General features: G+C 56.3%; 1 protein-coding gene across 4 annotated transcripts; it reads right to left on the reverse strand.

Annotated features, from left to right (window-relative positions):
• Nucleotides 1-1,141: 1,141 nt before the first annotated feature.
• Nucleotides 1,142-23,785, reverse strand: MAP7D1 (MAP7 domain containing 1). 4 transcript variants are annotated; one of them, XM_032387820.1, is made up of 18 exons: nucleotides 23,378-23,784; nucleotides 9,900-10,250; nucleotides 9,630-9,698; nucleotides 8,881-9,044; nucleotides 7,988-8,102; nucleotides 6,445-6,555; nucleotides 5,178-5,300; nucleotides 4,915-5,081; nucleotides 4,679-4,821; nucleotides 3,821-4,146; nucleotides 3,368-3,545; nucleotides 3,141-3,279; nucleotides 2,911-3,015; nucleotides 2,609-2,662; nucleotides 2,405-2,447; nucleotides 2,212-2,302; nucleotides 1,916-2,109; nucleotides 1,142-1,732 (listed from the first exon to the last, which is right to left on the reverse strand). In XM_032387820.1, the coding sequence occupies exons 1-18, from the start codon at nucleotides 23,421-23,423 to the stop codon at nucleotides 1,722-1,724; spliced, it is 2,430 nt and encodes an 809-aa protein (XP_032243711.1). In that variant the 5' UTR covers nucleotides 23,424-23,784; the 3' UTR covers nucleotides 1,142-1,721. The 4 variants fall into 4 exon arrangements, with proteins under 4 accessions (XP_032243711.1, XP_032243706.1, XP_032243722.1 ...); XM_032387815.1 differs by having other exon boundaries at nucleotides 4,915-5,300; nucleotides 23,378-23,785; XM_032387831.1 differs by lacking the exon at nucleotides 6,445-6,555.
• Between the last annotated feature and the right edge of the window lie 2,650 nt (nucleotides 23,786-26,435).

A 26,435-nucleotide genomic window follows, 5' to 3' on the forward strand; every position in this document is an offset into this window, starting at 1 on the left:
TTGGCTTTGTCCTCAGGTGGGTCAGCAGGGTGGATGCAGCAACTCCAGCCATCACAGTCAACTTCATATCATACAGGCAGAGTTTTCTCTCTTGTTATGTGTCTTAGTTAACTATTGCTGTGTTAACGAATCATCACAAAACTTAGCTGTCTAAAACAATATGTATTATCTCACAGTTTCTGAGGGCTAGAAACCCAGGAGTGGCTTCGCTAGTTGGTTCTGGCCGAGGAGCTCTCGTGAGGTTATTGTCAAGCTGTTGGCTGGGGCTGAAGTCATCTGAAGGCTTAGCTGAGGCTGGAGAAGCTGCTCCCGAGCTTATTCATGTGGTTATTGGCAGGGGGCTTCAGTCCCTTGGCATGCGGGCCCCTCAGGCTGTTTGCAGCGTAGCAGGGGCCTCCTCCACAGAGGGTCCAAGAGCGGGAGAGTGACCAAAACAGAAGCTATAGTGTCTTTTATGACCTAACCTCTCACGTGACATGCCACCGCTTCAGCTGTGTTCTGTCGGTCACTCAGCCCAGCCCTGCTACAGCCTGGAAAGGGACTACACAGGGTGTGAACACGAGGAGGTGGGGGACACTGGGAGGGCCTCATTTTTTTTTCTCCAAGAGTGAGGATGCCTCTCCTAGAAGCCCAAGAGGCTCTTCTTTATATCTGCTGACCACAGTTGGGTCGCATGCCTGTACCTAAACCAGTCACTCATGAGGGGTTGGGGACCATCATTTTTGCCTCATTACAATCATGATTCAGCCCTAGGCCTAGGATCTACCTCTGCTGAAGCACGGAGGTGGGGGGTGGGGGGGGATCCAGGAGGAAGATGGCCACTTGAACAAAATCATTTGGGCAAATGGGAACGGATGTTGAGTAAGCAACTGAGTGTCTATGACACTCACCTGCTAGACTGTAAACCCTGTGAGAACAGAGGCTACATCTTTTCCTACTACTGCATCCCTACAACGTAGTCCACTGCCTGGTACCATATTTGTTAAATGAATGAATTCATTACAAGATGGAGACCACATGCAGGAGCTCTAGAACTAGTACCGGATAGGGGCAGATATCACCAGGCCCTGGCTCCTTAAGTTCTTGGAAGGCAGGAGGCCACCTGCTCCCACCCACCACCAGCCCCAAGGATAGACAGGACTGGCAGAATTATTCTCACTTTATTTCTGGAGAAGTTTGATCAGATGCAATAACACTGATTCCAGGCGAGGGCAGGGGGCATGGGTACCCCTAAAGCAACCAGGATCCTGTGGCCCAAGGTGCCCCCCATCCCCAGACCTGGGTTCCCCCTCAGTTACAGTTAAATAGAGAGAGGAAGATCACCCCAGGGAGTCTTGGGAGGGTCTGCCTCCTGCACCCGCCCCCTCCACGCAGAGGAGTCTGAGCACAAGCTATTTACAGTATTCACATCCACTGTACCCCACCAAACCAAGGCAAATACTACAGGTGGCCCCTCCCCGAGGGAGGAGGCCAGAGAGGCTGTGAGTGTATGTGTGTGTATGAGGGGGGGGGCGCGCGTGTGAGCACACGAATGCACTGAGGGGCAGGATCTGGCTCCGGCCAAAGAGACATCAGTCTATAAGGTGCAGATTAAAAATAACAGAGGACCCACCCCCAGGGGCCCAGGCCACTTCTGGCTTTGTTCTGTCTCTTTCTCTTGCAGACGTCCTGGTAGATGATGCATAGGAGCCCTCAGCTGCACCTGGATCCAAGGCAACCTCCTAAAGGACTTCTGGGAAAAAAGCAGGGGGGGAAAGAGTCAAGGCAAACCATGCCTCCAAGCCCAGATGTCTGGGGGTCTTCAGGGTGGAGTGTGACAGGGCCTCTGGCAGAGCTGGAAGAAAGGACAGGGCTGGGGAGTCTGGAGAAGGCTGCTGGGAGGGCAGGCAGGGGTCCAGGAGTCAGGGATCCCTACCTGTGACCTGTGGGGGCTGTACCACAGCTTTCTTGAGGAAGGCTTCTGCCTCTGCGAAGGGCAGGAGTGCCTCTGGCGTTCGGCCCAGACTCTTGTCCCCAGAGGGCCCCTTAGGGGAGAAGCCATTCTCCTGGTGTGCAGGGAGAGGCTGTAGGCCATTCACCAGGGACCCTGGCGACTCCTTGCTTGGCAGGCTGTGGATGCAGGGCCAACACTTAGGCACTCCCACCCCAAGACCACCCAGGCACCCCACAGCTCCAGTGTGATCCTGCCTCCCCGCTCAGGGTAACTGGTACCTCCACTGAGGCTCCTGGGGGGCCAGCTCCTCTTTCTGCACTGCCTCCTTCTGCAGCCCCGGGGGCCGAGCCTCCCCGGCTTTCACAGGCTCTGTCACAGGGAAGGCAGGCCCATCAGTTAGGAGCTAGGGAGAGGAGGAAGTTTGAGGGTGGGTGGCTAAGGGGATGGAGACGAGGGGAACAGGGCCTTTACCTGGGCTGAAATTGTTGGCTTGTGCCTCCTTCCTGTCCGGCTTCTGCTTGGAATTGGAAGAGCAGTCAGACTCAAGGGCTATCTGGCCCCCACCCGGTTCTGGTGCTGACTTCTCCTCTCTCCCGGCCCAGACCCTGAGTGCCCCCCTCCCACGCGCCCCAGCTCTGTTCCTCACCCCCAACACTGCCTTTGGGGAATCCTGACCTTGGTTTCAGCAGCTTCTGACTTCCGAGTCCTCTTCATTATCTCCTCCAGACGCTGTTTGGAGGCCCCACATCAGTTAGGTCCAAGTCCTGCCCTACGTGGAAACCTCCCACCAGCCAGCCCCTGTCCTGAATGTCCTTCCCAGGCCAGGAACCAGCACTCACTCCAACTCCTTCGCGACCGACCCTTTACAAGCCCAAGGCAGGGCCCACCGCCCCAGCCTCCACTGGCCGCGTAACTGAAGCGGGAACCCAGCGCAGAGCACGGCCCCGCCCACGGAAGCCCCGCACTGCTCTGCAGACCTTTTTGCGCTCTTGCCGCTCCTGCTCCTCCCGCTGGAAGTGTTTTTCCCGCTCCAGACGCTGCCTCTCCGCTTCTTCCCGGGACCGAGCTTCGGCCTCTTCTTTCTGCCAAGGACCCCCGCGAGCTCTAAGCAGCGGGATCCCCCCCTTCCCTCCGGGCCGGCCCCCAGCCCGCCCCCAGGAGGCGCCTGCACCCACCCGCGGGGGGCAGGGCGGGGGTGGGTGGGCACCTGCTTCTGCAGCCGCTCCTGTTCCTCCTGCTCCGCCTGCGCCTTCTCTCGGGCCTCCTGCTCCTCCCGCCTCCGGGCCTCCGCCTCCCTCTCGGCCCGAGCCTCGGCCTCCCGCGCGAGCTGCTCCTCCCGCATGCGCCTGGGGCACAGAGGAAACTCGGGCTCCGCCCTGCGCTTCTCCCGCAGCCTCCGTAAGGGCCCCCCTCAGTCCCCAAGGGCGCACTTACTTGTCCCTTTCCGCTTGTAGCCTCCGCTCCTGTTCTTCGCGCTCCCGCTGCTCCCGTGCTTGGCGCCGCTTCTCAGCCAGGAGCCGAGTGGCCTCCTCTCGGTCTGTGGTGCCGGCCATGGGTTTGCTAGGGGTCGTTGGTGGAGCAGGAGCTGGGGGTGAGGTCAGGACAGCAGTATCTGGAGTGGGATCCAGGACCAGGAGTCAGCACACACCAGCTCACGCACCGCCATCACCACTGCCTGCCCCGAGCTTCTTGGACCTCAGGGCGACCCACCCACCCAACTTCTGCCATGGACTCAGGTGGTGTGTAGTGCTCCCCTCTGGCCTGTGTTCTGGGCCTGGACCTGCCGAGGGCCGGAGCCTCCAACACCCAGTCCCCAGGCACCTCTAGGCCCCTATCTCTGACCATGTCTCCCACACAGGCAAAGTGGGCTTCCCTTGCCCAGCCCACCTGCAGGGATCTCGGCTGTGGGCTGCTCCTTCTGCGGCTGAGCTGGGGTGGGGGAGGGCACAGGTGAGGGTGCTGGTGAGGCTGGGGCTGCTGGCTCCTTCTCCTCACTGGTCTTGCTCTTGCTCTGGTTCTTGTCCACAGCTCCTGTAGCACTGAGGCTCTCCTTGGCCTCATCCTTCCTCCGAACCCGCCCCTTGGGTGATGCAGTGGTGCCCCGAGGGGATGGTGGTTTGGGGGGTAGAGCGTGGCCTGGCCCTGGGCTGGGGCAGGGAGAGGCAGGCCTGTGCCAGGATGTGGGGGAGGATGGCTGGGCCTTGGCCTTGGGACTGAGAGAAAAGAAAAAGTTAGGCTTTGAGCACAGCGTCCACACACACGTACACACGTACACACCCTCTGAGCATGTCATTCCCTCAGGGAAGTATCCCCCCCCCCAGGGTAGCTCAGCTCTCCCCACCTTATAGGCTCTCACAGAACCAGATTATTTCCTTTTAGAGCATACGTCCCAGTTTGTAGTCACATATTCATTTGCGAGTCTTAGATTAATGTCCGTCTCAGTAAATGAGAGCAAGAACTGAGGCCTGGCTTGGCTCCCCGACGTGTCCTCAGCGGCCAGAACAGGACCTGGCAGGTCCAGTTCACTCATTCAGCAGGTATTTGGCCGGTGCTTACCAGATGCCAGGCACCGTTCTAGGTGCTAGGCTACTTCAGCCATCAAAACACACACACACAATCTGCCCGCAAGGAGCTTTCATTTTCATTCTAGGGGCGGGGGCCCAACAAATATTTGTGCATGGGTGGATGCACGAAAGAACGGCCGGGGGACTCCGGGGACGTGCAGGCCCCACCGCGCGTGCCCACCTGAGCTCGGCGGTGCCCGCAGACAGGCGCGGGCGCGGAGACGCCGGCAGGGACTGGCGCTTCTTGAGGCTGCGCTCCCGGGCCAGGGCACTCTTCTCCTTCTCATTTTCCCGCTCCTTGTCCTTCTTCTCCTTCTTCTGCACCTGGCGGGGAGGGGGAAGGAGAGGCGCGGCAGGGCTTAACGGCGCCGCGCTCCCTGCGCCCCGGCTCCCCGCCGCGCCTGCGCGCGCACTCACCGGGGAGGCCTCGGGCCGGCGGCGGACCTGGGCCGGGCTGCCCCCAGCGCTGGGCTTGCGGCGCTCCCCGCGCTCCCCAGCGGGGGCGCAGCGGTGCGCGCTTCGGGGGGCGCTGCTCGGCGGCGTCAGGGGGCTGGCGGAGGCCGAGCGCGGGCACACCGGCACGGCTGCAGAGGGATGAGTGCGGTCGGGGTGCGGCCCACGAGCGAGGCTGGCCCCTGTCCCGCCCCTCGTGGGGGCTCTCCCAGGGCCGCTGCCCCTACCCTGGTCCCGGCCGTTGCGGGGCAGCGTGACCGCACTGCGACTCCGTGCCAGGAAGGAGAGGGTGGGTGTCATCAGGCGGTCCACGATGCTGCTCTCCCATGCGCTCAGCTGCAGGCTGCGATCTAGAAGGAGAATGCCAGGAGCAGGTTACGGCTGGGGGCCTCAGCAGGCAGGCAGAAGCCCAGGGGGACTGTTAGGTACCATCCATGCCAAGCCCAGGGAGGCTTCCCCCAGGACCCTTACCCCAGTCAGGTGGGGCCACATTTGTCTGCCCTGGGGCCTGACCTCCACTGCAGACCCAGGCAAGGAGAGGCTTCCCAGGGCAGTGTCCTGCACCGCTTGAGGGCCCCCTTTACCACTTTCCCTAGGTGAAAGACCCCGTCTCCTCCCATCCCACTGCAAAGCACTGCTCCTCCTGCTACCAGAGGGCTGGCCTGGGGAGGATGACCCCAGGGGTTGGGGACAGTGAGGGTCCTTGTGCTCCTAACTGAGGGGTGTCCCACGCCAGATGGAGGCTGCTAGGGGGCCTGGCTGGCCTGGGCCACCCTGCTCTGTCCCCTCAGCTGCTGGGTTATTTTTAAGCCTCAGTCAGGTGGAGTTGGTACAGCAGCTGATTTGGTTGCTAGGCAACAGAACAACCAAATAAAAGCTGGAGAAACTTATAAATAACTCCTACCATGGCCCCTTCACATGTGAGCACCAGTGCATGGTGGGAACACAGGGCCATGCCACATTGGTCGGCCACAACTCTGGAGCCAGCTAAAGCCCCGGCTAGGGCTCTGAAGGCAGAGAGGGTGTGGGGTTGCTTGCGCCCTCCAGGGTGGACCTGGAATAAGGGGCCCCCCTGCACACACAGCACCCAGGCTAGTCTGGTGCTCAGGCACAAGGCCACCTGCCTAAGGCTAGCCGAGGCCAGCTGGCAGTGGTTGGAGATGAGGCTGCCTGCCCATTCCCACTCTCCACCCCTACCCCCACCCCCACCTCCACCTGCTGTTGAGGCCCCAGCCAGGCTTTCTGTCTGCTGGGACACTGCCCTTTGTCTCTGTTCTTCTCCCCTGCAGGGCACACCTCTGTCCCCAGGGTCCAGACCCAGACGCCACCACCAGCTCCCCTGAGGGGCGCAGAGCACTGAGTGGGGTAGAGTGGGGATGGTGACCTGGCGTATGTGAGGGGTCCTGGAACCTGGGGTTCTTGCTGAGCTCTGGAGGAGGCTTGGTGGGGGGCTACAAGGGGCTCTGGAGGGAGGGGGGCTGGGCCTTCTCTTACTTCTACTGGGGGAGTTCCAGAGCGTGGCAGAGGACTTTGAGAGCCGCTTGTTGATTATAGAGTCCACGTGTTTAGGCAGGTTTACTGCCGACACGGAGCACCTGCTCCCACCTGGAGGGGAAAAGACACGGCATTAGGGCCGGGCCGGACAGGAGCCAGGGGGGGCACTGAGGCCTTCCATGCAGGATGCTCCGCGGGCAGGGTGGGAGAGGGAGGAGTGGGCAGGCTAGGAAGGAGAGGAGGAGGCAGACTTGGCTCTGGGAGGAGGGGGAGGATAAGGGACCAGAGACAACCTGGATTGGGGGAGCTGATGGAGAAGGAACAGATGGAGGGGATGGAGCAGAACTAATGACACTATAGCCCTCCTGGCCAGGAAGCCATCCCCTAGGGCTGGGCGCTCCCCCACAGCCACCCAGCCTCGGCACTTGCTGGCGCTGCCCCGCCAAGGCACTACGGCTACAACCCCCACGTACTGGGACAAGTGCAGAGACAGTCCTCAACAGAAGAACCACAGTCACGGTCCCACAAATCCACACATCCATAGGGGCACACAAAGACAAAGACATGCGGGCACGGGCATGGAGAGTAAAAGGCACACTTCCACATGCACACGTGTGTGCAGACATGCACAGACCCAGAAACACAAACACTAACAGACGATGTGTCAGACCCGGATGCACACAGGCACAAACCCATCGAGGCAACTTCATCACGATATCTGTAACGGCTGATGTTTGTTGGCTGCTTACCACGTACCAGGCACCGTGCTGGGCACCACACACATGTTACCTCACTTGATCCTCCCAAACATCTACCTACAACCTCGGAGGCACGTAGTATGGTTATCCCCATTTTACAGATGAGGAGACTGACATCGAGAGGTTAGAGGTCACACTGCAAGTGCCAGAGCTGGGGTCCTCACCCAATTCTGTCTGACTGGGGGGCCCTCACTGAGGTACACAAAGCAACAGACACACCAAGGCAAACGCGTACTAAGACACACAACACACAGATCCATGAGCACGTACACTGAAAGGAACACAGCTGGAAATATTGAACTTTGCCATTACATAAAGACATCCAAACACAAGGGGACATACATGCTAGCCAAGAATCAGACCCAGATCCTGATGGCCCTACATGAAGAAAACTCAGAGACACACACATCTACCTCCCAAGACAAGTTCACAAGGGGGCGACAGTTTTCTTATATACCCAGTGTCTGCAGGGCATTAAAGTGTTCTTTTCTGTATCATCGACTAATAGTAATAACGGGAACAAAGAGGCTCATCTAAAACGACAGCGGTTTGAAGAGCAAACCAAACGAAGAGAATTCACCTCTGACTTGATAGCAGAAGTCCTTGGGAAGGGACAGCTTGGTTTACAAGACCATTCCAGAAGACACAAGTCCCATGAAGCAAGGCATACCTGCTGCTGCAGGGGGCTGCCACCTGTTGCCACCGAAGCTCCTCCCTGGCCCCACTCATCAGGCCCCTGCCTCGCCCCCCCCCCCCCGCCCTCCCAGGCCCTCCAGCCTACTCACTGGTCTTACGTCCTGGGGAGCTGTGGTGCAGGGCTCCTGCCCAGGACCAGCGCTGCTGCCGGATTTCAGCCCAAGTCTTCTTCACTGACCGCTGGATGGCTGCTTCATAGCGCTCCTGGTGGGGTGAGGGGAGAGGGGAGAGGTCTGGGCTCAGACTCATTCAGCATACCTGGGAGAAAGGCCCTTCTCTCTGCTGTGACAACGTCTCTCCCACCCAAGTTTTCCCTGACTCATTGCAGGTAACCAAGGTTACTGAATCCTTGCTATGATTAAAGACCATTTGTAACAAATTCCTCCCAACTTGTTCTTGGGGAGCCTTTCACTGTTCTTGAGTCATTTCCTGGATGTATGAGCTGTTTCTCTGAGGATGGGGTGGGACTTTCCCTGCCTGAGGCTCCCAAGCGGGGCCATGTCCCCCTGGCCCTGAGGGTCCTGACCTTGGGGCTATGTTCTCCTTTTAGCCTAAGCCCCCACCCCCCCCCACCCCTGCAGGGGGCCCGGCCACTTTCTCCTTCCTTTCCTCACCAGGGCTCAAGCCAGGGCCCTCCTCCCATCCTGGAGCTCAGCACATTCAGAGACACATCTCCGCCTGCATTAAACACACCCGCCTGGGACACACACACAAACACTCGCATGGACTCGCCCACGGCTACAGGTGCCCCCCCGCCCAGCATGCACAGAACCAAATGTATCTGCCGCCGCACAGATGCCCAGACGGTGCACGCTCAGGGACACAGCTGTAGATACGGATACAGATACTACTGCATGGACACAGATGACGCAGGGGCGTGGACACAGATGTGCGTCCACACTGAGCCCGCGTCCACGCGTGTGCGTGCGTGCACGTGTCCGCAGACCCGTGCACCCCTAGTTAGCGCTGAGCACGCCCGCACCTTGTTCTTCTCCAGCTTCTGCCGCTGCCGCTCCTCCAGGGCTGCCCGCCGTTGCTCGGCTTTAAGCCTCTGCTCCTCCAGCCGCCGCCGGCGCTCCTGGAGCTGCTTCTCCCGCAACACCTTGGCCTTCTCCTCCTTCTCCAGCCACACGGCTTTCTTGGCCGCTGTGGGGAAGGAGCCCCAGGGGGTGTGAGGGATCTCAGTCAAGTAAATGGCCTTCCCTGTTACCCTGGCCCCAGGTGGGTCTTTCTTCTGCCTGCTTGGAGGTGGGGGAGGGGTGGGCCCTCTGCTCCCAGACTCCCTGCCTCATACTGAAGGGCTTCTGGAAGACAGGCTCAGGCCTAGAAGGAGGATTTCCCTGATGGAAGGTCTCTTTCTCCCCCATTGGCCTCATGGTTTCTCGGTGCTAAAGGAGACATGAGTTTAGGGCCAGATCCCTGTCTGACTTTGGAGCCTGTTGGACAGATTTTCACGTATTGCGTGGTTAAGAGCATGGGACTGAGGGTGAGATGAGGCTTCTGGGTCTGAATCGCAGGTATTCCACTAGCTGTGTGTGGCTTAGGAAAATGATTTCATCTCCCTGAGCCTCTGTTTCCCCATCTTCAGAACGGGTGGAGAGAATTAAATGGGAAAATGCACGTACGGCTCTTAGCACAGGGCACGCAATTAAGCGTTCAAAAGTGTTAGTGCTGTGGATAAGAGATTGACGGTGAGGGTGGTAGGGATGATGACGCTTCCCCAACACTCACCCAGATACTTGGCCCGTTCTTCTCGCCGCTCCTTTGCCAGCTTATGTCTCTCTCCTGCTTTCTTTACATCTTAGTCAAGGGAATGAGAACAGACTTAGGTCAGAGGCTCGCCCCAAAAAGGGGAGTCAACCTCAGGGCCCTCCCCCAGGTCTCATCCCCATCCCTTTTATCATCTCCTCCTGGGCCCAGGAGATTCCCTCCAGTGGCATCAACCAGGGCTGGAGGCCCGAGCCGAGGAGTTTGGCCCAGGACGAGGGACACCATATATACCTTGCTTGGTGGGAGGGCTGTCAGAGGCTTGCACCGCTGTTGGGGACGGCTGGCTGCTCCTTCGAGGAGGCCTGGCATCCCGTGGGCCTGTGGCTGGTGGGGTGGGTCCCCTGATCTTCACTTCTGAGAAAGGAGACTCTTCCTGCTGGGGGGCTGATCTAGGCCCAGTTGGCCCTGGGGGGCTCTCTGGTTCCAGTGGGAGTTCCTTAGAACTAGCGGCATTCTTCATGGCAGGAGGGGTGTCCGGGGGAGTGTCGGGGACCAGGGCTGACATCGGTGGTGGTGGTGGCGGCGGGGAGGGGTCACCTTCTGGAGAAGGTCTTGGCTCTAGGGGGGTCCTGGCTGCCACAGCTGGAAGACCAACACAAGAGAGGAGAGAGAGTCAGATAGCACATCCTTGCCATCAGCCCCACACGGAGCTCTCTCCCTCGTCCAACTGACATCCATTCATTCACACAACACGCTTACCGAGTTCCTTCTGTGTGCCAGGCCCTGTTCCAGATACTAATGATACCGCGGTGAGAACACAGCCATGCTCCCTGCCTCTGTGGAGCTTACCTTCTGGCAGGTAGACAGACAAACAGCTAGGCAGTTACAGCATAGAATAAGGACTATGTCTGAGGGCAACACAGCAGAGGTGGTTAACCTATGTTTGGGGGGCTTCCCGAAGAAGGAAAAACCAAGCTGAGAGCCAGAGGATGAGCTGGGGTTGACAAAGCAAGGAGGAGAGGGTTCTGGCAAAAAGAAGAGCATCTGCAGAAGGGGCAGAAGGGAGCAGGGTGTATCGGAAAGACGGAGAAAAAGTCGGTAGCACTGATTAATGCCCGGAGTGGTAATGACTGGTTTCCATGTCTGCCTCCCCCACCTTTCTGCTTTACTTTGGGGTCACGGGGCCCACCCCAAGGCCTGGTGCACAAAGGGTGCCAGTGCTGGGCACGTGGGACTGGCCAAGAGGAAGGACATGAGCTTGGGCACAAGTGGGATGCAGTGTTGCTCACTCCCCCATGGGCGCGGCAGCCAGCTACTTTCACTTTGTCACCTTTTTTCCTTTCCCAAACACCCACAGATTTCTTCTTTTAAGACAATAATATTTCAAGGGCGCCCGGGTGGCTCAGTCAGTTAAGCGTCTGCCTTCGGCTCAGGTCAAGATCCCGGCGTCCTGGGATGGAGCCCCGCATCGGGCTCCATGCTCAGCGGGGAGCCTGCTTCTCCCTCTGCCTCTGCCTGCCTATCTACCTACTTGTGATCTCTCTCTCTCTCTGTCAAATAAATAAATAAAATCTTTAGAAAAAATTTTAAAAAAAGACAATAATATTTCAAGATCCCTGTAAAAGACAGCCAAGTGCCAAGTAAGGAAGCCACGTGACTTGGTACGGACCTGCATATGCACACGGGTGAGCATGTGTGTATTCTGGAGAGTTGAAAGACAGGCCCGGTCCTGATTTTAGTACCCCAAGACGGGAATGGACGGCATGCTTCCCCAGCAGGTAACCTTGGTGAAGCCAATCCACTTTTCTTTTTTTTAATTCATTGGAGACAGAGATACAGAGAGAGAGGGAGAGTGAGCAGGGGGAGAAGCAGAGGGAGGGGGAGAAGCAGGCTCCCCACTGAGCAGGGAGCCCGATGTGGGGCTCGATCCCAGGACCCTGGGATCATGACCTGAGCCGAAGGCAGATGCTTAACCATCTGAGCCACCCAGGCGCCCCAACCAGTCCACCTTTTTTAAGTCTCACTTTTCACATCTGTAAAATGGGGATAATGAGCCCAAGCTAGCAGGGATGTCAGGGAAGTGCCTCGCAGAATTCATGTGCCAGCAAACACCACTTCCTGCCCTTTCCCTGTGGGTCTCATAAAGCTCTACATGTTGAGCCCCGCAGCCATCTGCTGCTACTGAGCACTGAAGGGAACAATGGGGACCCGGCCCCCGAAACGCAGGCTCAGGGAGCAGGGCCAGGGTCCGTGAGAAGCTCTATCTAAGGAAGCATTTTTTACTTTTACTGGATGCCTCCACCAACTAAGTCCTCTCCTCTGGGAAATCTGGCCCTCTCGGGAGGTGGCAAACGCCCACCCCTGTGGGTGACAACGTGGGTGTAGGGAGAGGACGCTCCCAAGGGGTCACGTTTGGGACTCTGGGTGCCTTTTTCAGGGAGACAGGTGTCCTGTGGCTGAATGTGGGCTCTGAAGGCAAACTCTTTGCATGTGAATTCTGGCTTCCCCATCAAGTGTGTGACCTTGGGCTAGTTACAGACCCTCTCTGTGCCACAGCTTCTGCTGCAGGATAGGCATAGTACCTATCTCACAATATTGTGATTTTAGTCATAATAATAACCCTTAACAGTTACATATTTCTCAATTTCTCAGCTTCCTATATTCAAAGCATTTTACACACATTTGTTTTAGTCCTCACTGACAATTACTTATGAAGGAGCACTATAAATATCTTTTTTATAGATGGGAAAAGTAAAGCAATTTGAGGTCACTCAGCTGGTAAGTGAAGGAGCCTGGACTTGAACCCAGCATCTGTCACCAGAGCCCCGGCTCTTACTAGTTACAGCCTCCTGCCTCCGTTTAAGGCAGTATGAAGTAATATGTGTTATGCAACAAAATCTGAGGCTCACAGTTTTTCCCTTATTCCCTCCCTTGCAGCTTCCTGGGCTCCAGGCAAGGGCCCCAGCTGAGGCCCTGTCTCCCTAAGGGCCCTTCCAAGTTGGCCAGCCCCTAGGCTCCAGGACAGCCCACCCCGCTTTCCCCACACCAGCTGCAGAAGGCTGCCTGGCCCCGATTAGTCTACCTCCCAGACACCTGCAAACTCTGTTCCAACTCCAGTGGGCAATATAACTAGCGGCAGTCATTTAGTGAGTGTTTACTATATACTGGGAACTGAGCTAGGCCTTTGTACCCCTATCCTGCATCCTTCTATGAGCTCTGAGAGGCAGAAATTGTTATGCCCATTATACAGATGAGACGGTCAAAGCTTACCCCATGAAGTGATTTGCCCAGGGTCATAGAACTAGCATGTGGCCGAGGCAGGATTTGAACACGGGACTGTCTGGGGCCAGAAAGCTTCGGTGTGAGCGTACTAAGCTTGAGGCTGAGGGTGAGGTCTGTTTACTGTCATTCTCCTAGCACCTGTGCGTGCTGCAGGTGTTGCAAGGAAAACTGGTAGGCGGATGTTTGTCTACACCTAGGTAAATCACACCCACCAGGCAAGACACGAATGTCCCAGTAGGTCCCGGCTAGCTGTGTGCAGCTTGAGAGGAGGAGGTGGGGGGATGAGGCCTGGAGGGACCTGCACTCCAGTGTCAGATGCAGTGGAGTAGAAAGAAAGGTCCTAGGCTTCAGAGTCAGACAGGCCTGGGTGGGAAACCCCAGCTCTGCTGTGGGACCTTGGGCAAGCCCTGAGCCTGTGTGAGCTTCAGTTTCCTCACTGAGGTGTTGGCACAACAGCGAGTAGGTACAGCATCTCTGGCCCCTGGCAGGGGCTCGGTAAGCGGCACCTGCCCAGAGGAATCTGTCCACTTCTCCCGATCTCTGCTACAAGAGCCCATTTGGGTCAGGCCTTCACCCCCACTGCTCCATGACACTGCTCTTCTCAAGGTCACCAGTGAACATTGCTAAATCAGCAGCAGCCGTTTCTAGGTCTTCGTCTTGGTAACCCAGGGGCTGCGTTTGACACGGTTGATCCCTTGATGCTCCTTGAACACTTTTGCACTTGGCTGTGAAGACAACACACTTTCCTGGTGTTCCTTCTACCTTGCTGGCTGTGACTTCTCAGTCTTCTTCGCTGATCCCTCTTTAATTGCCTAACCTCTTAGCGCCAGGTGCCCCAGGCTCCGTGGAGCAGCTCATCTCTTTTCCGTCTGCATGCACTCCCTTGGTGACCTCATCCAGACTCATGGCTTTAAATACCATTGCTCTGCTGATGAGAACCAAGTTTGTATCTCCAGCCCAGACCTCTCCCTTGAGTTCCAGTTTCGCTCATGCAACTCCCTATTTGACACCCTTGCATGTCTTACAGATACCCCAAATTTAACACATCCCAAACTGAGCTCCTGATCTTCCTCCCAGAACCCTGCTTCTCTCCCAGTTTTTCCCCATCTCAGTCAGTGGCAACCCCGTCCTCCCAGTTTCTCAGGCCAAAAATCCTAGTCATTTTGGAATCTTTTCTTATCTCACACCCCACATCTAATCTCTCAGTAAATCTTTTTGGCTCAGTGTGCAAAGTATATTCTGAATCCAATCACTTCTCACCATCTCCAATTCTATCATCTTGGTTCAGCCACTCTCATCCCATATAAAGACTCCCTGCTGGGGCGCCTGGCTGGCTTAGTTGGTGGAGGTGGAGCATGCTCTTGATTTCGGGGTTGTAAGTTCAAGCCCCACATTGGGTGGAGAGGTTACTTAAAAAATGAAATCTTAAAAAAAAAAAAAAGAAGATTCCCTGCTGCCATTTTCTGTTCCCCTTTCATCTTTTCTCAACACAGCAGCAGAGTGATTCTGTTTAAAAATAAGTTAGATTGGGGCGCCTGGGTGGCTCAGTCGTTAAGCGTCTGCCTTCGGCTCAGGTCATGATCCCAGGGTCCTGGGATCGAGCCCCACATCAGGCTCCCTGCTCAGCGAGGAGCCTGCTTCTCCCTCTCCCACTCCCCCTGCTTATGTTCCCTCTCTCGCTGTCTCTCTCTCTGTCAAAAAATAAATAAAATCTTAAAAAAAAAAAAAAAGTTAGATCAAGTCAAAACCCTGACAAAATCCTCTGAAGAAGCCCTCTTGGGGAGGAAAAAAACAAAGGCCTTACAATGGTCTCTGAGGACCTTCAGGATCCCCCCTCTTAGGCCCATTACCTCTTGGGCCTCATCTCCTCCTCCTCTTCGCCCCCACCCCAGTCTTCCAGCCACTGTTCCAGGCAAGCTCCTACTGCAGGGCTGTGTACTCGCTGTTCCCTCTGCTGAGATCCTCTGCCCCAGATTGGGGCGCTCCCTCACCTCCTTCAGGCTCTTGTTCCAATGTCATTTACACCCTCCCTGACCCTATTTTAAATTACAAACTGCAATGAAGTCTCCCTCCCCTTTCCAACTGTATGTTTTCTTTCCAATTCTATTTTTCTCCCTAAGTATTAATACCATTTTAACATTGTCTCCCACCTTTAGAAGATAATCTCCACCAGGGCACATATATGTCTGTTTTGTTAGCTGTTCTATCTCTAAGGCCAACAGGGCCTGCCCATAGGTGCTCTACAACTATGTGTTGAATGAATAAATCAATGAACTCCACCTTGGCTGATACCATCAGCATCTCTCCTACCTGGATGACTACAAAGTCTCCCCACTGCTCTCCCCACACCCATTCTCACTCTGCTCTCCGTGGAGCAGCCAGAGTTAAGTGTTTGCCAATGCAAATCTAATCATGGTACTCTTCAACACTTGAAACCTCTCAGTGGCTTCTCATTGCTTTAAAGATAAAAACAAAATTCTTGAACCCAAACTATAAGTCTGGCATAGTCTGAAGTCCCTGTCCTCATCTCCTGCATCTCTTGAATCTCTTCTCCATGCTCCCCACTTGCTTTCTGCACTCCAGCCACACTGACCTTTGAATTATGATAACCGTTCATATTCCCTCCTGCCACAGAGCCTTTGCACATGCACTTTCTACTCTTTTCTTAGTTAGCCCCCATTTAGCCTTCAGATCTTCACTCGGACATCATTTCCTCAGGGAAGGCCTTCCCTGGCCTGTCAGATCAGGATACATTCCTTCATTCTATACAGTCATGGCTTCGTGTGCCTCTTGTTTGGAGCACTGTGACTGTTACAATTTTCAACTTCCTTAGTGTGCTTCTCTTGTTATTGTCAGCCTCCCCTTAGACCGAAAGGAAGCCCTATAAGGGCTGGGCTATGTCTGCTTTGCTCACTACCACATCACCAGCAGATGGTACTGAATGAGAATGAGAATAAAGTGCTGTACTCGAGCGTCACCCCAGCCTAACGCTGTGCATGGAGAAGGAGATATTTACTCTAATAAAGAATAAATCCATGTGGTAATTTATTGCAAAGGGATAGACACTTGAAGGGAAGCAAAACAACTCCATCTCAATTGAATTTGGGCAGCTTCCTGGACAAGGCACTCAGGTAGAAGTTAAAAATAATAATAAATGTTTGGCTCCAGCAGCTCAACAAGAAAGACTTCTCGAGAAGCAAACGGGACATTTGGAACTCTTCTTTTGACCTGGTGGACTATTGACCCTAAATACAAATATTTTCCTCAGAAGCATGCCAACACTGATGAAATGCCATTGGGACAGTGTTACCCAGAACAAATTATAGTAAGCCAGATTAAGTACTTGGTTAGTCATCCTTTTTTTTTTTTTTAAAGATTTTTTATTGGGGCACCTGGGTGGCTCAGTTGGTTAAGCGTCTGCCTTCGGCTCGGGTCATGATCCCAGGGTCCTGGGATCGAGCCCCACATCGGGCTCCCTGCTCGGCAGGAAGCCTGCTTCTCCCTCTCCCGCTCCCCCTGCTTGTGTTCCCTCTCTCTCTGTCTCTCTCTCTGTCAAATAAATAAATAAAATAAATAAAATCTTTAAAAAAAGTGGCAGGCAGAGGGAGAGGGAGAAGCAGGCTCCCTGCTCAGCAGGGAGCCCGATGTGGGGCTCGATCCCAGGACCCTGGGATCATGACCCGAGCTGAAGGCAGATGCTTAACCGTCTGAGCCACCTAGGTGCCCTGGTTAGTTATCTATATGGCATGGTTAAACCAATTTCTGATTATTCCTTTTTTTTTTTTTTTTTTTAAAGATTTTATTTATTTATTTGAGAGAGAGAGAATGAGAGACAGAGAGCATGAGAGGGAGGAGGGTCAGAGAAAGAAGCAGACTCCCTGCCGAGCAGGGAGCCCGATGCGGGACTCGATCCCGGGACTCCAGGATCATGACCTGAGCCGAAGGCAGTTGCTTAACCAACTGAGCCACCCAGGCGCCCAATTTCTGATTATTCCTATTTTCACTCATCAAATGTGATCCTTCAGCCACTGTATTTTCTTTTTGGTCTGTGTCAAATTGTGAGGTTTTAGCCACTGTTAGTTTTATTTTGCGAAGCTGATATCTACCAGAAGTATTTGTTAAGAACTGGATAAGAGACGGATAGTTTGTATTTATTTCTTGGCACAAAAAGCATTCCCTGGGCAAAGGCTGCAGAAGCTGATCATAGGGTCAGTAAGTCTTGTCTTCTCAAGAGCCCCACGAGGGACTGTACCTGGGGTCTGCTGAAAGATCTGAGCCAAGTCCCATGTCTCAGGGTGCTTACTCCCCATCTCCACCCCCTGGGAGCTGGCAGTCCCTTCCTCTGGGCCCTCCCTCCTCCCATACCAGCAACTGCTGCTAGGCCAAATATTCCTCTCACCACACTGATAACTCAGTCTGGCTTTTCTGTTTGCCTGCTGCCCCGTCTCTGCCAGCATGAGAGCTCACGGAGAGGAGAGATGGGGCCTTGCTCCTTTTTCGAACCCAGGGCTTATCTAGGACCTGCTGGCCCAGAGCAGGGGTTCTGTCTGTTTAATGAACACACAGATGGATAAGTGCGTGGACGGATGGGGGTACTGCGGAAAGCCGCCCAGCCAGCACATCGTCAAACCCCGGGCTGCTCCAAAGCCTAGCCTCCCTAACCCTAAAGGTCCTGCTCATATCAGAGCCCTGTGTGTGCCCTGCCAGCTCCTGAACCCAGGAAGGGAAACGAGGTAATTTATCGAAGACCTACCGTATGCCAGGCACTTTTCCTCATCTCATCTCATTCTTATGACAGCCCTAAAAGGAAAGTTCTGTGGATGGCCCCTGTTTCACAGGAGAGAAAACTTACACAGACAAGTTAAGTGAATTGCTCATGTCAGCATCAGAGGTAGGATTTGAACCCAAGGCTATCTGATGACAAAACCCTTATGTCACACTGTTTCTAGTAGGCGTCACGTCACCCCTCCTTGAGGCTCCTGCCTGTTTCCTGAAGAAGGAAGTGATTCGGTGGTTCCCTCAGGGAGGTTTCCCCCAAGACGGTGAAGGGCGCAGGTGGGGCGGGCAGGCACTGAGCTCAGAGGGCAGGAATGCAGGGAAGGCAGGCTCCTGCCCAGGCTGGCCACCAGGAGGCAGGAAGTGAGGCACTTGGGTAGGGGGTGGGGGGTGAGTGGCCGTCCTCCAGGGGGCAGAGCAAAGGAGCACCCAAGGGAGAGCCCGTGGAGGTGGGTGCACAGACAGCATCCCTGGGCGGGGAGCATGGGGAGCAGAGGCGCGAGGCAGAGAGAGAGGACACAGGACAGAGCGGGGCACCGGTAGCCAGAGCCCTCCGGCTCTCACAGCAGCTCCTCGGGTGGCAGCGCTGGGCCAGACAAATGAAGATGGCTAGGCCAACAGAGGGGCAAAGACATGCAGAGAGACTGAGTACACACCACAGAGAGAGACAGACACCTAGACAACGTGGACAGAGCCTGAACAATGGCGAGAGACAAGACACATTCTTTTCTCCCTCCTCTCTCTCTCTCTGTCCTATATACACAGGAATCAGACTTCGTGGGATTTGGAACTCTACACACACACACACACACACACACACACACACACACACACAGCCAGGCACCCGATCCGAGGCACAGAGGAAGCCTCAGAGACCCACACAGCACTCAGACACGGTGTTCCCAGTGTACTCGTACAGTCTCATCCAGGTCGCGTCCTCCCTGCCCCTTCTGGGCACTCCCTTACCTGGGCCCAGGGTAAGTCCAGTTAATAGCTGCAATAGCTAATGCTGTGTCAGGCCCAGCTCAACACTTTAAACACATCAGTCCCTATCATCCTCACCACAACCCTATGAGTTAGACGTTATTACCCCATTTGACAAATGAGGAAATAGATTCAGAGAGCTTAAGACACGTGCTTAAGTCACATAGCTGGTGAGTATCAAAGCTGGGGTTCGGGCCCGACGCAGCGTGACAATCTGTACCTTCACTCTGTTACCCAAAGGAGGCAGCCCCCTGGGTTTCCCTGCCTGGAGAGATCTGAGCTGGGAGGATGAGGTTGGGGGCAGGGGCAGGCCCCGGAAGGACAAACTCTGAGAGATGCCGGATTGTGGGCCTGGGACAGAGGGAACCCTTAGGGGGCAGCATCACTCCCAGCCTGAACAGAGCTGAGCCAGCTCTGAGAGGGACTGAACGAGGAGGGGGCGGCCTGCTCCAACAGTCCTCAGACCCTGGGCCACAGGCCCTTAGCAGCAGGGCACTGGGGCCAGGCCATGGGCCTCTGTGAGAGATAAAGCTGGATCACAACTGAGACAGCAGATCTGAAGGAGCTCTCTGGCCTGGTTGGCGGCCATTGTTCCCAGCCTCCAATCAGGAGCACCCACTTCCTGTTATTTTAGGCGGCAGGAAATGACCCTATCCCACAGCCCAGGCCCCACCACGGGCCCTCCCTCAGCCCCAGCAGGTCGGCCCGCGCTAGGGCCTAGAGGCTCAGGGCAGAGGCCTGAGGATGGCCTGCTGGCTGGACTGTCACCACTGCCTGGCTCCAGGGCCTCCTTCTGGTCTGACTTCCTCAGACTCCAACCTGACAAGATGCACAGGGAACCCAGGGCTCTGCTGGCTCTACCTCTGCCTGCCAGAGGATGGATCATGGGGTCCCTAAGACCAAGATGCCTATAGATCAGTCATGCCAGGGAAGCAAGACTCTATCGTTGGCTGGCTCAGCCATGATAATTCAGCCTAGAGGTTTGGTGCAGAGGCTTTAGAGTCAGATGAACCTGGGTTCAAATTCTGCCTCTGCCAGTTCCTAGCTGTGTGACTTTAGGCCAATGACGTCCCTCTCTGATCCTCATCTGTAAAAGGAGGATAATAGTAGGCCCTACTCAGGGATTGTTTTGAGAATCAAATGAGACCATGCACATGATATGCTAAGCACTCTGCCTGGCACAGAGAAGGCCCTTAATAACTAGGAGTGGGAGATAAGTTGGACTTATCCCTGGTGAGGGGACACATCTCCTCTTACAAACGGGGAGGAGCACTGATGGCGGTAGCAACACCATGCTCTCTACCCCCCACCCTGCCACGCTCTCTGCTCCCCTCAGGGCAGAGCTGCAGCTGAGAGGTGGCAGACCAGACGACCAGACGTTGAAGGCTGTGCCCCGGGGTGCCAGGCAGCGCGGCCATAGCCAACAAAGCTGCATTATCTGGGCCTGGCCCCTTGGCTCCCTGACTTGTCCCAAGGCCCAGTGGGGACTCAGGGACATGGCTCCCTGCTGCTTGTGGCCTAAGGTCTGTGGTCAGACCTGAGACCTGTCCTGGCCACCCTCTAGTGCCACCACTCTGGTCAGGGCCCCGCTTTTAGCTCACTCCACCCCCACCCCCCCGCCCTGCCCCACCCACAGCTGATGCCCATCCTGAGGGAAAGGGGGAGTACACTGGCCTGGTGCCCCTTCCTCCTCATTTGCATATGCATGACTGCACATTAGGGGCTCATTAGAGGCTCATTACTGGGCCCACCGGCCCAAGGGGGGACGAAGCTGTCTGCGGGAGGCACCAGCTAGGCTGGCTGCCCTATGTAGAGACACAGCCCATTGTGCCAGTCTTGCCAACTTCTACTCATCCTTTTAGGTTCACCTGAAATGCCTCCTCCTCTGTGAAGCCTTCCACAAGCAAAGCCCACTGACCACCAGATCACCAGTATACCTGTGGGGTTTCCCTGCCCCGAGCACATCTGCTTCCCTCCTTGGGCCGAGAGCTCTCAGAGGGTAGTGACTGATTCACTTCTCTGCCCTCTGTACGGCAGCACTGATGGCAGGCGTCAGCATGGTGTGCTGGACGGCCGTCCGCACCCACCTCCCAGGGGCTCTCTTCTACTGCCGCAGCCCCCCTCAAGCACGGGGGCCCCTCTGCTCCCCAGATCCACCCTGGTTCATATGTGTCTAGAACTCCCCTCTCCCTGGCCCTCTGTCCCATATTTACCTCCTGAAATTCTAATTAATCACACCTCCTCCTCAGGCCTCCAAAGGAATTAAAAAACAATAAACAACAAAAAACAAATAGAGTTTATTGACCACTAATGATATGCCCAGGCCTAGGCTAAGTGTTTCATGTGTTCATCTAATTTAATGATCCCAATCTCTCCATGAGATAATTTCTAGCATTATTCTCATTTTATAGATGGGAACATTTAAGACTCAGGGTAAGCAGCACACCTAAGGTCACACAGTAGGAGGTTATGTTTGATTCCAGAGTCTACATTCTTAAGCAAACTGGCTCCCAATCCCTGTTCTCACCTCCCCCATGTTTCATACCTCCCTGCTGGCACCGGTTCTGATGAGCATAACCACAATAATGGTAATAACACTGTACTGCGGGCGTCTATGTGCCAGGTTCCTTTAGGTGCATCATCTCTAACCCTCACATTAACCCCACAAGGTTTGGTAACACCACCTCCATTTTCCAGGGGCATAAACTGTGACTGGAGGAGGCAAGTCACTTGCCCCAGTCCACACCTGTTCCCTACTCCATGTTGCCTCCTGGAAATGCTCAGGGGGCAGGGGAAACTCAAGGATGGCAGGGATCATGCCATGTGCACTCAGTGTCTCAGCCCCATGCCTCAGACTCGACAGGGTACATGCAGTGGGCACCACCTTTACTCCCTGGAAGCCCTTGGCTTGGAGGGGGCCCCTGACACCTTCACCTTCTGTGTAGGGATTCACCAGCAGCCTGATCGAGGTTGTCATGTAACTCCATCTAGGCCCCTGTGTATAGAAGAGTCTTCCCAACCCAGGACCCTATATGCAGACCCCCTCAGGCCCCTCAGTACAGCCAAGCATGTCCCCCAGGCCCTCTCCTTCAGTCAGGCATCCCACCCAAGTGCCTAAATTATAAACCAGACACGCAGGCCCTCATCTGTGGCCCAGCATCAGGCCCATTCAGGCCCCGATGGACGCACCAGCGCCTGAGCACATTAGATGCAGAGGGCCAATAAGCAGATGAAATGGACCCAGTCTAGGACTCCCTGGGTGTCCTGTCTCAGGCTTAGCAGAGCCAAGACTGATCCAAGTGCCACTGTTCCAGCACAGTCTACACACCACCCCAACCACAACAGTCTGATAGCTCCCCCACCACCATCACCTGCATCCCTCAGCTCCCACACCCACACCAGCCCCTGGAAGCACCCGCGCTGGCATGAGGAGGAGCCCACCCACAGCCCAGTGGCTCCACCTTGTCTTGGGCTCTCCGCACCCACAGACACTGTTTCATGCTGAGCCCACGCCGCAGGGGTCAGGGAGGTGGCAGGGATTAGGCTCTAGGACTCTACGGAGGTGTGAGGTTGGGGCCGCCTCCCCCCTGAGTCAGTGGGAACAGAACTTGGGTCCTCAGTAATCATGCTCTCCCCTCCCCTTCCAGGAAGAAAGAGAAAGAGAAATCCCTCCCTCCAACACCAGGCCCAACCAGAAACCTGTCCCCACCCCCTCATCAGCTGCTCCCAGATCCGAATGGGATTTGCAGAAGTCCTGGGCACTGGTGGTTGGTGGGGTGAGGGGAGGGGAGGGGAGGGGAGCTTTGATGGTCTTCTGGGGCCTGGAGTGTGTGTAGGGGGGCGGGGGTAGGCATCCCAAGCTTCAGGCTGAGGAATGATGTGGCAGGCCCCGGGAGTGCGGCCTTGAGCCTTCACCTCATTCTCGAGAGAGACTCGGGCCTAGAGAGGCTAGGACGGAGGGTGGCAGAATACGCAGCTTTACTTCTGCCCCCTTCCTCCCCAAATCCGGCTGGGTGGGCTCCGGAGCAGGCCTGGCTGCACAGGAGGCGGCCCACTCCCCAGCTCCCGCCCTCGCCCCAAACAATGCCGCCTCCCCCTCCCCCTCGTCTTTATCCCGCGGGTTACTTGGCAGCCGCCGCTAGAGACCTCCCCCTGCCCTCCCCTCCACTCCAGGCCGGCTCGCAGCAGCAACAGGCCCTTTGCGCGGCAGCTGGAGGGATGCGGTGGGGGCAAGGTCTGGGCTAGGGCCTGGGCGTGGGGGGCGCCAAAGGCCTAGGCTTTGGTATGCAGGACTCCAGGCCTGAGAATCTGGACCCCCAATACACACATTCAGGCTGGGGTCACCCTTGCCCACCCGGGATGAAGAGGGGGACAGACGTCCCAGTTCAACTGAAGAGGACCATCAGGGCCGGAAAGGGGGTGTTGGCGGGGCAACCGAGGTGGCACTGGGCCGGGGCGGAAGGGTCAGCCCAACAACTCCGGAGCGGGATCCTCGAGGATCCCGCCGCTCAGGGCGTCCTAGCGCCCGGAGTGGGGGAGGGGGCAGCTGTCAGAGGATGCGTCGGTGGCCCCGAGCCGCCGCCGCTGCAGCCTTTATTTTTAAACTTCCAAGTGGTCAGAGGGCGCGGCGGGGGAGGGGTCCCCGCCCAGCGGGTTGGCCTCCTCCTCGGCCTTCCCGAGGCCCCGCGACCTCCCCCCATCTCGCCTCTGCGTGGCTCCCGGCATACCTGGGGGTGCGCCGGCACCCGGCTCTGCATGTGGGCCACTCTCCATGGCCGCGGCGTCACTGGGGGTCTTGGGGTCTCAGCGGCGACGGCGGCGGCGGCCGGCGGCCAGGACAGGGGTCCCGCGGCGCATCACGCCCGGCCCTGCCCGGCGGGCAAGACTCGGAGGCGGAGGCGCTCCGGAGAAGGTCGGGGCTGCCTCGGCTGGTGGCCTGCGAGGCTCGGAGTCGCCGGCCGCCCAGTGTCTGTCGGCTCCGGCCGCGATCCCGCTCCCTGCCCGGCGCCGGCCCAGTCCCGGCCGCGGCCCAACCCTATTGTACCGCCGGGGCTGGGCCTGGCCTCCCCGCTGGCGCGTACCAAGTGCGACGCGGGGAGGGCCTCCCCCCCGCCCCAGCGTCCGGGACCCGAGCCGCTGCGCGCCCGCCTCCCTCGCCCCGCCCCGCCTCCGCCCCGGAGCGCGGGCCCTCGAGCTCGGGACGCCTCTCCTGCGGCTGCGGCCGAGGGGACGCCACGGCTCCCCGAGCACGCCCGTCCCGCCGCCTCCCCCTGCGGCCGCGCGTTGGTACGCGCCACAGCGCGAGAAGACTATGTAGGGAGCGCTCCGGTGACTCACCCGCCGCTTGGACTGGGGGGAGTCGAAGGGAGCGGGGCTGGGAGCCCCCAATCCCAACCTGGAACTTGGGGGCCCCGGCTCTGGCGCCTTGGCGGTAGCTTCAAATCCAAATTCTCTCCCAGTCCCACGTCAAACCAAATCCGACCGGGAGATGTCGAGAGACCTGAAGGAGGGTCCCAAGGAGACCCCTAAAAGGGCTCTGCTTTCTCTCCCCTGGTGATGGCTGGGATGGGGAGAGGCCAGGAGCCTTGCTGCTGCCCTTCCTCCAGCATCCTATGGTTGGTGTCTTCCCTGCTCCTCCGGGGTAATTACAGGCCCGCACCAATGCTTTACCCAGGTCTCTAATCTGCTGGGTCCCTCCCAGCTCCAAACTGGGTGGTCCTGGTCCTGACCCTCCCCCACCCCCATCGGGCGACCCCTCCAATCTCCCCGGAAGGATTTTCTCCCCTGTGGCCTGTCAAGGAGGGAGTGAGCCCCTTCTGACTCCCCTCCCCGTGGTCCTGCTTCCCAGCTCTTCGAGGTGGGTCCCCTTGTTAGTGCCGGCGGAGGTGGGGCCTGAAGCCAAGTCTGGCCAGCCTGCGGGGGGTGGGGGGTGGGAGCTTGCTGGGAAGGTGGATCGATGATGGTGCTGCAAGGATTGACAGAGGGGACGAAAGAGGAGGCACAGCTGGGCCCTGCCACCCCCTCCCTGCCCTTTGTCCTGACCTCTAGAAGGTCAGTTCTCTGGTTCTCCATTGTGAGAGATTAGGCCCAGTGAGATGCTAGCCTCCTGCCCCTCTTTCCTGCTAGTGTCTTCTTTGAACAGCTTCAGAAAGCAGCCATTTCAAGGGGGAGGGTGGGGAACAAAAGGGTCTGGGTTTCAGGCAACCTGGGAGCAGCCTGTCCTAGAAAGAGTGAGTAGCTGGGGGGCCTGAACTCTCTTGGAAGGGCTCTCCGGGAGGGAATAGAAATCATTAGAAAATGATGATGATGATGGGGCACCTGGGTGGCTCAGTCGGTTAAGCGACTGCCTTCGGCTCAGGTCATGATCCTGGAGTCCCTGGAATGAGTCCCGCATCGGGCTCCCTGCTGAGTGGGGAGTCTGCTTCTCCCTCTGACCCTGCCCCCTCTCATGTTCTAGCTCATTCTCTCTCTCAAATAAATAAAAAATCTTAAAAAAAAAAAAAAAAGAAAATGATGAAGACGGAAAGCCTGCAAATGGAGCTGCTGACCTTAAGCTAGTATCTTAACTTTTTTGAAACACAGTTTGCTCACTTATACAATCAGGAAAATGATAGTACCGTGAGGTGTCATGGGGTCATTAAAGGTTAAATAAGGCGATGCAGATGAAGTGCTTAGCACAAAGCCTGGCATATAAGTAAGAAGTACGTAGGGCGTCTGGGTGGCTCAGTTGGTTGAGCGACTGCCTTCGGCTCAGGTCATGATCCCAGGGTCCTGGGATCGAGTCCCACATTGGGCTCCCGGCTCAGCGGGGAGCCTGCTTCTCCCTCTGACCCTCTCCTCTCTCATGCTGTTTCTCTCTCACTCGCTCTCCAATAAATAGATAAATAAAATCTTTAAAAAAAAAAAGTAAGTACGTAATAAATATGATGATGGTGGTGATGATGATGGAGCTTTAAGGATAAAAGCAGATTAGGAGGAGGAGCAGAGCCCCATCTTTGTTGTCAGCCATCCCACCTGCAGGGTGAGGGGACCATGTGGATGATGGAGTCCAGGACTGTGCTTTGTGAGGTCAGAGGCCTCAGGGCCTGCATCTTCCAGATGTGAACAGGCCTACCCTGAGCCAGGCAGTGAGTAGACTCAGAATTCATGAACAGAACCTAACGGGGCTGGGGGGAGCCCTCTGGGATAGTTCTTCTTCAGTGAACTTGAGATGACTACAAGGATGAAGACCCTGGGTGGGAACAGTGAGATCCCTTCATTGGCTAGACCTCAACAATAGTGGAGGGGGAAATCAATGGGAGCTAAAGATGAAAAGATAGGCCAGGGATGGTCTATGTAGGAGGATTTGAATGCCAATTGACAACATGATCTACATGATATTGATCATGGGGAGTCGTAGAAGGTTTTTTGCAAGGGAAGGGATGAGCAGTGCTTTAGAACTGGAAATTCTCTACTGTGTCTAGTGATCTGGGATTGACTTTGAGGGATCATTGCAAAGAGACAGCGCGTGGTGTTAGCCTACGTCAGTGGTTCTCAACCAGAGAGGCAATTTTGCCCCACAGAGGACATTTGGCAATGTTTAGAGGCACTTTTGGTTGTCAGAACTGGGGGTATCACTGGCATCTAGTGCTTAGACATCAGGGATGCCGTTTAACGTCCTAAAATGCTCAGAGCAAAGAATCATTAGGCCCCAAACGTCAACGGTGCCAACACAGAGGAACTCTTCCCTAGACTGAGGGTGGAGGCACCCATACCCCCTTTTACAAGATGCTAGTGGTGGGGACA

This window comes from Phoca vitulina, unplaced genomic scaffold, assembly GCF_004348235.1.
Source record: "Phoca vitulina isolate PV1807 unplaced genomic scaffold, GSC_HSeal_1.0 scaffold2, whole genome shotgun sequence".
Classification (NCBI taxonomy): domain Eukaryota; kingdom Metazoa; phylum Chordata; class Mammalia; order Carnivora; family Phocidae; genus Phoca; species Phoca vitulina.